This window comes from Myotis yumanensis, unplaced genomic scaffold, assembly GCF_028538775.1.
Source record: "Myotis yumanensis isolate MYYU_CA2020_CCGP unplaced genomic scaffold, mMyoYum1.0.hap1 SCAF_1, whole genome shotgun sequence".
Lineage (NCBI taxonomy): Eukaryota > Metazoa > Chordata > Mammalia > Chiroptera > Vespertilionidae > Myotis > Myotis yumanensis.
In genome coordinates, this window is record NW_027223752.1 from 80,503,027 (window position 1) to 80,514,054 (window position 11,028).

Genomic DNA, 11,028 nt, shown 5'->3' on the forward strand with positions numbered 1-11,028 from the left:
TGGGCCATATTTTCATGAATCTAGGGGATGGGGTAGCTCTTGCTATAGCTTCAGAAAATGAATTTTCTAAGACTCTCACAGAAGAATGAGTTATTTTTATTGGAATTATGTTTCTCAGGTTGCAAAGTCCCATGCCCCTTAACACAGTCCTGAAAGAGGTGTAGTTGGGGGTCCAGCAGACCCAAAAGCAGGGCCAGTGTTCAGAGCCTCTGTTCCATGTTGCAGCCAGGCACAGTTCAGGATCAAGGAGATTCAGTCTATTAATCCATTGTGTAGAGACAAGATGGCCATGGGCCACATGGAAGAATGCAGGAGAACGCACCTCGTGCAACAGGAGTCCCAAGAAAGCTAGAGGGCCAAGGGCCAAGGGCCAAGGGCCAAGAGAGAGGGCTCCTTTGTCCAGGAGTTTAAATATTCAGGTTTCTCAAATTTGCAGTGGGCTCACCTATTCTGGCCACTAACTTGTTCCCAGGTGTGACTGACAAATAAACACCTTCCCATGTCACTCAGACCTTACTGGGCATGTGACCAAAATGCCTTGTCCAATCCCTTACTCATTGATCTATGGAAAACAAATTTGGAGAATGTTAAATTACAGCTATCTAGCAAGGCTGTATAAAGGGCATGCCTATATTATCTAGTTTTCCCTTTACTCCTTTTCTGTTACCTAATAACCAGGTTATGACAGGGGTATCACAATTTGGTTATCAGTTTCACCTAACAGTAATCCCTACCTTCATAATGCAATCATTTTAATACATCAGCATGCTAAACAACACACACTGAGTTGCCCTAATCAGTCATGGAAAGCCCATAAAAGAACACAAAATGTCTGATAGAGCTCCTCTGAGAAATCCCCACCCCTTTCCTCAGAAGATCCTGAATATTTCCTCTGTCAACGTAAAAAACCATTGAAACCTGTAAAGAATTTTTGTGAGTTTATTTGAGCCAAACTGTCGACATATGCCGGGAAGCAGAACCTCAACGAATTGAGATAGTGCTCCGGAGAATGGCAGGGTTACATTCGTATTTATACATTTGCAATCAAAGGAGGAACATAGGTGGGTTACATGAAATTCATTGGTGACAGATTTAAGGAGGTGGGATTAAGCGAAGCGGGAGAAACCTCTAGGATAGGATAAAAAGTAAAATGATGGACACATACTTAGGTGGGTGCAGGAACAATTAACATGATAAATGAAAGAATCTGCGGCATCTGTCCTGGGCCGGGCACACCTGGCTGTGCCCTAGGGGCTCCAGATACAGGGAAATCACAAGTTACCCAGACATTTCAAGGGCATGTTATCATAGATGCAAAAAGACAGATAGGCTCAGTTAAGGTAAAGGTAGACCTTATCAGTGAAGATATTGGCTTAGGACGTAACTGCCCACCATAACTGCTTTTAGTTAAGGTTTAATTTCAGACCATCCTTTGTGGTTACTTTAGGTCTGCAAAACTCCCATACAGGCCTCTCCTGAGCTTGTCAGGTCAGCATGTGGCCCCTTTCGTCCACACCTTTCTTATTGAATACCCAACCCCTGAATAAACGAGCCTAATACAGGAAGCAATTCTTGTAAAGAGGGCTGTTCTGTCTGTGGAGTACTCATTCTGTCTCATGGCTTCACCAGTAAACTCACTTTCACTTTGAACTCTGTGCTGGCTTGTGTTTGAATTCTTTCCTGTGTGAAGTCGAGAACCCACAGTGAGTCTCAGAACCTAAGGTCCTTGGACCCACAACCTGCATCAGTAACTAGAATATTTGTGCAAATATTTCACAGGCCCTCCAAGTGGCCCACTGACCATGGAAAACTTCTTATGGTTCCCCGTGATCAACTACTACCAAGTGACTATCGATCATGGATAACTGATCTCTTCCTCATTCCCAAGTCCTACATCCACACCAAGGCCCCTATATAAGCCATCCACAAGAACCCCTTAGATAGCTCAACTTCTCTTTACTGGTCCCTCCCTTGTATACAAGCTGTCCGCAAAAAATCAGTATGCCTGATCTTGTACAGAGTTCAGTGCTTATTTCTATAACATGGAGACTCAAGAACTTGGTGTTTAAGGTATGTAACAGTGGGACTATGACCATTCAGATGAATGATGCCTTATTTGTTGTTAATTGTTAATTAAGAAGACCTTAAGGGAATGAGAAAGAAAATAAGCATGGAGGGGGGATGGTGAGAAAACACCTTTCCACCTACACTTACTGCAAACCACAAAGAAACCCAAAGTACATGTGGATTCACTGAATGAATTGCAGACCTTCTGGGATTTGTCCCTCAGAAAGTGGCTCCTGGGAAACAGTGCTGATATGCTGCCAGGTGTGCCACTGTCTAGTCTTCAAGAGATACACTTTCCTTTTGTACCTGAAACAGTGAAATGCTTGCTCTCTCTGATATCTTAATTCTAATCTGCTTTTTTCCCATGGCCTTCAGGCTAATATCTCCCACTATAGATATACTAATTAACTGGAGGAATTCTGCTAAGGTTAGAGTTTTTATAAGAGCAGCCACTTGTCAGAAGGAGACTTTTCCAAAGAGGTGAGAAAATATATACAAGATAATGACAGTTCATCAAAGATTTATAGGAGTCTCCAGACCAGACTCAGTTCAGCTGGTGGTCAGGGGACTGATGGGAACAAAAAGATTTAGAAAGTTCTTGCTCTTTCTTGGATCCAGGTCATGCCTAACTGTCTAAGAACCTCACTCAACTGTCATTCCTCCCTTTCCTTGACATAGACACCTGAATTCTGGGTTCTCTTAACATGGATTCAGAGAAGATACAAGGCACTCCTCAACACCCCTCCACCATCCTATCTTCTTGAACTAGATCTCTTTTTTTATAAGTATATTATTTTTTAGAATATATTTTATTGATTTTTTTTTTTTTTACAGAAAGGAAGGGAGAGGGATAGAGAGTTAGAAACATCCATGAGAGAGAAACATCGACCAGCTGCCTCTGGCACATCACAACCAAGGTACATGTCTTTGACCGGAATCAGTCTATAGGCCTACCATCTATTCACTGAGCCAAACCGGTTAGGGCTGGATCTTCTTGATCAATGAATCTTTCACTTACTTCAAACAAAAGTTTTAAATATTGGCCTTTTTTTTTTTAAGCATTGAGCACACAAACCTTGTACTGGTAACATACCTTTTAGGAAGGACCAGCATCATAAATCATGGGTTGTGCATGTGGAGAGCTGTCCCACATTCATGATCAATTTCCAAAAACAATATTAAAGTGCTTTCTGGCATGACTGAATAGATTCAGAGCCCCTAGTGATCCCACTTGCTTTGTGAGGTTGGACTCAGACTAAGGAGGCAAGCGTGGGGATTGGGAGCAGGCCTTCATTTCACAGAGAGAAAGGTCAACATGCAAATACTGATGAGGCAGCTCTGAGAAAGAAGGAATCTGATATGTCTATCACTTACTGTTAATTGAAGGACTCATTTTAATTGTGGATGTAATACTGGACTGAGGGACTATTGGCCCCTGGAAATGAAGGAAGAATTTATCACAAAGAGAGGCAGGAGAGAATCAGCAGGCCAGAAGAGCAGAAAACAGTATAATTTTGTGGATATGTGAACAGTGAACGACACAAGATGTTGCACCTTGGTCCTTGAGAATTGCTAAGAAAAAAAAATTCAGAGCCAAGCAACTGTAGTACAAGCAAAAGTTTATTTAGAAAGTCACAGGGTAAAAGAAGTGAGCCATGGAAGAAGTGAGCCAGCTAGACTGCATGGACTCAGGAAGCAAGTTACAGAAGCAAACAAGGGCCTTTGGAGCTTAGAAGAAAGAAAGCAAAGCCAATGCACCTGATGGAAGAAAGGGGGAAGGAAAGGCTTGGGCGTGCTCCAGAGAGAGAGTGTACCTGAGATAAGGAAAGGTGGGGAAAGAGAGAGAGAGAGAGGCGCCTGGTCCTTCTTCATCTTGATGGCTTTTATGTATTTTCCAAAGGTGTGGGTTTTAGAAGAGGTCTCAGGGGAGGATCTCAATAGAATCTTCATCAGCTTTCCAAGTGTGTCCTTTCAAGGTGGTGATCTCCTACTAGGGTAGGAGATCATTAGTCATTGCATCTGGTCCCAAAGACAGGATGTCATTGCTTCATCTGGTTTTGCTGCTTTTCTGGGCCTGGAGCTGAAACACAATTGAGGCCTAGATGTTATCTCTAGTTTGACCAAAACTCTCTCCTTGGTCAACAGATCCAAGGCATTGTTCCTAAGATTATTAGATGAGGGTCAGAACCTCACTGTTCTAGGGCAGTGATGGCAAACCTATGAACTCATTTTTTTTGGTTGATTTTTCTTTGTTAAATGGCATTTAAATATAAAAAATAAATATCAGAAATATAAATCTTTGTTTTACTATAGTTGCAAATATCAAAAAATTTCTACATGTGACATGGCACCAAAGTTAAGTTAGGGTTTTTCAAAATGCTGACACGCCGAGCTCCAAAGGTTTGCCATCACTGTTCTAGGGGCTTAATGCTTAAAGGAATGGTCATACTAGAGTCATATGGGAGTTGTATGATGCTATTCTCTGGCCTCCTTGTTCTGTCTCCCTCATGACTAGCAACATTACAAGGGGTGTAAGTTCAGGTGAGAATCTGAACTGTTTGACCAGAGATATGAAAGGTCAGGATGTGTAAGCTGAATGACCAATGATATGCCAGGGGAAGAAAGGTCACCTTGGGGGTGAAGTCCCACCATACAATACTTGTTTATGAAGTTTTCCCCATTGTTAGGCACCTGGGACTTTCTATCCTGGTAACCTTCTGTATCTGGCCTATAGTTTCTACTCTGGTCATATCTGTCTAACTGCCTGCAATATCAGATACACTTAACGCTACAGGGGTAAGGAAGAGCTGGGACACTAGTATGTGTTTATCTGTGTACTGAAAATGTAGAATTATTGAAGCTTGTTTGGTTTAAAGAATATTCTAAAAATCAACATTGGATACGATTATTTCAGCCTGTAAGCACACATCCACATTAGTACCTCCATTTTAATGTTAATTTGCCTGGGTTAGTCTTCTGGTAATAGGGTAGGCATCTAGACAGGCATGAGCAGAGCAGGAACCAAAGGCCAGAGTGGAAATTCCTGGGTGCCTAACAAGAGACAAAACTAGAGAAAACAAGTATTATAGGCTCGGACCTTACCCCCAAGGTGACCTTTCCTCCCTAGCATGTCCCTAATGATGCAGTTTAGACCCTTTGAACTTTTATATCATTAATCATGCAATTTAGACCCCCATTAGAAGAGGAATAAAGGGGCCAGAGAATAGAATCATACAACTCCCATACAAGCCCTTGCATGACCACTCCCTTAAGCATTAAGTCCCCAGAACAACGAGGTTCTCACCCGCATCTAATAATCTTAGGAATAAAGGCTGAAATCTGTTGACCACAGAGAGAGTTTTGGTCAAACTAGAGATAACATCTAGACTTCAGTTGAGTTTCAACTCCAGGCCCAGAAAAGCAGCAAAACCAGATGAAGCAACAACATGGCTGACATCAGGATCTCCTACCCTAGCACCAGTCAATCAGTAGAGACCATGACCCTGAGAGGACACCCTTGGAAAGCTGATGAATATGCTATTGAGATCCTCCCATGAGACCTCCCCTAAAATCCCCACCTTTAGAAAACAAATAAAAACCCTTAAGATGAAGAACCCAGCAGGTGTTCTTCCTCTCTTGAGTACACCCACAACTCCCCACACTCCCTTTTGTCCCCAGGCACTCTCTCTGGAGCATAATGGTGCCTTTCCCCATCTTCCCTCAGGTGCATTATCTTTATCTTTCTTTCTCCTAAGCTCCAAGGGCCCTTCTTTTGCCACTGTAATTTGTTTCTTAAGTCATGCAGCACGTTTGCCTCATTTCTTCTACCCCTGTGACTTTCTAAATAAACTTTTGCTTGCATTTCAGTTCTTGGCTCTGAATTCTTTTTTAGCTGAACTCAAGGACTGAGGTGTAATTCTGACATTAACATCAGGAGGAACTAGTACTCCTTTTCTTGTGGGATAGCAATAGGCTCCCCACAGAACGGAGACCTCTGATTTGTCTCCTGATGGCTGTTTCTCTTCTTGACTGAACTGGACCCCTCCAGGACAGGAACTCATCTTTCTTCTCCCAGTTTTCACCTCTTCAGACCACTTTCCTTCCCTTTGGCTCTTGGCTGTGCAAGTCTGAACCTGGACCCTCTGTTGTCACTTATCACTTTATTCTACAGATGGAGGTCTGAGCCGTCTCATGGCCCAGGTGAAAGATAACATGAGTGGAGCCGTATTAAAATAGAGCCTAAGTAGCCATTTCAGAGGAACTGCTCTGCACATCTTATTTTTCTTTATCTTCCAAACTGGACCAAACCACCATAATTCCAAGAAGTCCAAGACTATCCTATTTGTAGAGATTGATGAAATCAGACTTTGAGAATGACCAAATTTCTAACCAACAAATTGAATACAATTCCAGGTGAATCTCAAGCCAACCCAAGAAGTAAAAATCTAACCCTACCTCATCTAGTAACGATAAATCTTCTTTAATACAACATATCTAATCTTCCTCCCTTTTCCCCATAAAACCCTGAGTCCCTATAAAGGGGGAACACTATATGGGTTTCTGCCTGAATTTTTTCTCCCAAATTGCAGTTCTTTTGTATCTTAAATAAATGTGTATTGCTTCTCTCTTTTTTTTTTTTCATCTCATTTTTGCTTTTTATCTTCCAGTTAACACCCAGGAAGCACAAAGACCCAGAAAACAGAGGTGGTGATATGCAGTTACAAATGCAGCAAAACACCAAGTCAGCATTCTTAGAAGTTCCACTAAGAAAGAGGAAAACTGAGGAGCTTCAGGCTTGGGAAGAAGGGTGAGATAAGAAAAATTCTGTCTCCAGAAAAAAAATCTAAAAACTTAAAGTTTCCTTTTTTTCCCCCTCCTGCATCCTCATTGCTGGTAAGGAGTGAGACTCCCATTACCGCAGAAATGCAGGTATATCTGACCACTCTCACCTGCAGGCTTCCTCCTTATATAGAAGCTCCCAGGGCTAAGAATTTAGTTTACAGGAGAAAAATAGCCATTTCCAACATTTATAAATGTAGTATATAAAGACAATGACAAGTGGTGAAACTGATTGGAATTAGGGCCTCTCTCTCCCTATGACCTTGTCTAGAGTCAGATACAGCTGTAAACAAAGGGACAAATAAAATGACTAAGTGATGACAGAAGCTGAGTCTGTCCAAGAAATGTAAGGAAGCTTTGCCAAGAACTAAACAGACTCACAGGCCAAGTACCCTGGGAATCTGTGAGAGCCACTAGCTCAGGAAGAGCCACAAGTCCATAGCATGTAGTGAAGCCGGAAGACTTGGAATTTTTTTCTTGAGTTGACTCTGGTGGCAGAAAGGATGATTGGGAAGCAAGGAGACCTAAGGTCTACTCCCAGCTGTGCCACTAATTAGCGGCAACCTGAGCAAGCCACTTAACCTTTTTGAGATTCAGCTTGTTCCTCTGTAGAAAGCAGGGGTTACAATAGAACAGGGGAGGCAAATGGGAGGCATGTATACCCTTACTTCTCTCCTGCCTTCCGCAAAGGCTACTGTTCAACTACATTATGGCTTAGAAGTTCTTCTACAGCAGTCCAAATGGGCACTTCCAATTAAACTTTGTTCACAAGTTGAAATCTAATTATTTTACCTCTAAAATCCCTTCTAGCTCCTAAATGGAAGGTTCCAATTTTCCAAGTAAGAGATGGCTATTTTTCTGATTTAGTGGCTCACTCAGAAAAGAAAATAGAAAGACAGACAGACAGAAAGAAAGATAGAAAGGAAAGAAAAGGAAAGAAAAGAAAAAGAAAAGAAAAGAAAAGAAAAGAAAAGAAAAGAAAAGAAAAGGAGAAAAGAAAAGAAAACATTTATTACTCCTCCTCCTTCTCCCCACCCTGAGGCTGTCTTTCCTTTGGGGTCAGAGATTTTAGTGTTTGGCCTTCTCCTTCTCTATGTTCACCCATCAGGACAGTGTCCTCTGCAGCACCCTTTTATCTAACCAGCCCACACTTGTTAGTACATGCAGACCCAGGGAAAGGTCTCGGGACTGAAAACCTACTTCCCTAAGGGGAGGGCAAGGAAAGACCAATGAAAGAGGCTGGTCACTCCAGTCTGGTAATTAATAGAATTCACTAAGGGAAACTTACATGCAAGGCCTGTCGTGGGTGGCTGTGAGATAGAATGGATCCCTGGGACACCTGGCAGGTGCCAATGAATTTACTTAGGCTAAAACGGGTAGGGGGATAATCACAGATAATAATACATGAATGATACCAGGTACAGAAATTACTTTACATGCTTGACCAGATCAGGACAATGGCCTGTTCCAGGAAGGAGCAAGTCACTGGAGGCAGGGGAGGGGTCCTGATTTATCTCAGAAAGGACATCAATTATGATCTGACAGTCTCTAAGGGGGATTTATGGGAAGCAATCTCTGTTCTGGCCCAGGTCCAGTTCATGGGACAGGAATCATACCATGGAATAGTCTTTCTTCCACATTTAAAATTTTATGTTTGGCATCAAGGAATCTACTTGAAAAAGAGATTATCTCCAAAAAGAATTCTCTAAAAGACAAGTTAGAAGAGGGGGCATTTAATGATTCTACTTGCTGCTCACCAAAGTTAACCAGATTTGCAGTTCTCACCTTCTGGCAGGAAAGCAATCACATTAACAGTAACCTGAATGGAGACAGCTTCAGGAAGCCAGGTAGTTGTAACTGAGTTTTATTGAAAGAAGCAGTAAAGTGGTTCACAGGGGACTCACTTCACAACCCACTTCTCACCCCCAAACCACGCAGGCACAAGTCTCAGTCCAGGGAAACACTTTTGTTTTGCATAGCAGCCCTACCTTGAGTCATTTCCTTCAGTGGTAGCAAGGATGAGGGAGAGACAGATGACTCGTGGGTCATCTCACTGCTCTGATCTCCGATGGAGACCTCTACTGAAGCATCAAAGTGGACGGGCACGTATGGGTTTCCCTCACAGGCCACAATGATGTGCCTCTCTTTGTGGCTGGTCTGGTAGTCACAGTTGGGGTACTTGGAGCCACTCGTCTTATGACAGTCTGTGATATTCATGCTGGAGTTGCTCTTGTGGCAGTTGGGCTTCCCATTCTTGCAGGTGATGTTTCCCTGGAGGCAAATGGCCTGGACATCTACCAGAGGCTCGTGCACGAAGGTGTTCACTGGCTTGCACCATCCCTCTGTCATATTCCGGCGCCTCATCATTTGGTTGCAGTAGTTGGAGTTGTTGCTGGGGCCGCCTGGGTCCATGTGTTGCCGCTGGAACTTCATGGCCTGTGATTCCTTGCCCAGGGAAGGCTGGACCCACCCCAGCACTAACAGCACCAGGACTAGCAGTGGGAACAGGATGAGGGACTTCTCCTGAGCCATGGTGGCCTCAGTCCCCTGGAGGAGCCTAGTCAGTGAAGGGAGAGAGGAGGAAAAGCATCACTTTAGAAGACAACCCCAGGTGCCACCGGTGGTCTCCCTGGCTTACAATCTCCCTTCAGGTCAGCCTGAAAGACACCCTTCTTCCTGCAAGATTTTCCAAGTGATGCGACACTCACATGTACTTGCCTCCAAAAGCATTTGACCCCTACTAGTGACAGAGAGGTGGGTCTTCCCCTCTGGGTGGTGACCTCCAAAGTGATCTAAAATCCAAGGGGTCCTGTTTTTGAATATTAAAGGTTTTTTATCTAAAATACTTTAAAAAAATAAATTTTATTGATTTCAGGGAGGAGGGGAGAGGGAGAGATAGAAAAATCAACGATGAGAAAGAATCATTGACCAGCTGCCTCCTGTCCACCCTCTACTGGGCATCAAGTCCACAACCTGAGCCCACAACCCCGGCACATGCCCTTGATTGGAATTGAACCCAGGAACCTTCAGTCTGCAGGCGGACTCTCTATCCACTGAACCAAACTAGCTAAGGCTAAAATACATTTGTACTCAGTGTTCTAGTGGGTCAATAGAAGATCTTTCTGTATAAACCATGAGCCAAATTGTATCGCGGTTACTGTCATGATATACAGGGTCATGGCAGAGAGAGCTCCGTTGTCCTACAACACTACGGAAACTCAACCCAGTGCCTGGCACTGGCATCATAAAGGGATGGCATTGTATTCCAAAGAGAGATGCTTGCCTCCCCGACCTGGACTGCTCCTTCTCCAGCCCCATGTGTTCTCTGCAGCCAGAATGCTCACTCCCATCCCAGCTCTGCCCCCAGCTACATTTGCAGCCCTAGCCCAAGCTTAGGGTTTAGCCTTGCCCACTCTGCCTCCCTCATCTCCAGACCTCAAGCAGAATCTGCTCCCAAGACCACCTCTTGGGTCTCTTACCTGGGACTCTAGCTTGGATACCAGGCAATCTTAAGTGGAAGGCTAGTTTCTGTAGTCACTGGATCCCTGGGGAGTGGAGTTTATGAGATTATAAAGGGGCTTGGCTTCCAAGCTGAGAAGGGTGGGAGGAGCAACCCGGAGGACAGTGGGGATTGGCTCAGGCTCCCCTCTTTCCAGGATTGCTGGGGGGAGTGAGTCTGCCTATAGGAGTCTTTCTTGCCATTCGAATCTCATCTCTCTGCTGGTTCATAGGAGTAGCAGGGAAAGTCACTAAGGCCCTGATGTTCAAACCCCAACCAAGTCTTTGTTATCCCTTTGGGGGCCAGTTCACCAAATAGCCCTTGGAAGTTAGCAAAGTACACATAATATGTAATCAAGAGAGGGGGGGAAAAGAGAGGTCCTCTCTCTCCCCAGGAGTCCTGGAGTGGTTTTGACCAGAATTACCAATCTCCTAACAGCAGCTCTCCTGTGGAAAGTAGGAGAGGTATCCAGCTGTCTCTAGCTGGCAGGCTTCCCAGATCTGGAGAAGGAGGGGAGAGTGCCTGAACAGTTTGGGTAAGAAGGAAGCCTCTACATGGCCTCACCCAGTTCTGGCCACTTCAACATTCCTGAGATGAGTGTGTGACAATTTTTATCTTCAGTG

General features: G+C 43.9%; 1 protein-coding gene across 1 annotated transcript; it reads right to left on the minus strand.

Moving 5' to 3' along the window:
- Positions 1 to 925: 925 nt before the first annotated feature.
- Positions 926 to 10,446, minus strand: LOC139003790 (ribonuclease pancreatic-like). The gene is made up of 3 exons (XM_070406064.1): positions 10,386 to 10,446; positions 8,895 to 9,463; positions 926 to 4,147 (listed from the first exon to the last, which is right to left on the minus strand). Exons 2-3 carry the CDS (start codon positions 9,436 to 9,438, stop codon positions 4,107 to 4,109), a joined length of 585 nt encoding a protein of 194 aa, XP_070262165.1. The 5' UTR covers positions 9,439 to 9,463; positions 10,386 to 10,446; the 3' UTR covers positions 926 to 4,106.
- Between the last annotated feature and the right edge of the window lie 582 nt (positions 10,447 to 11,028).

What these genes read in the sequence shown, in the direction of transcription:
- LOC139003790 (XM_070406064.1), bottom strand. Translation starts at nt 9,438, where the DNA reads ATGGCTCAGGAGAAGTCCCTCATCCTGTTCCCACTGCTAGTCCTGGTG. An exon ending in ACTGAAGGAAATGACTCAAG is followed by an intron (nt 4,148 to 8,894) that starts GTAGGGCTGCTA and finishes ATTGTGTTTCAG; the next exon opens with CTCCAGGCCCAGAAAAGCAG.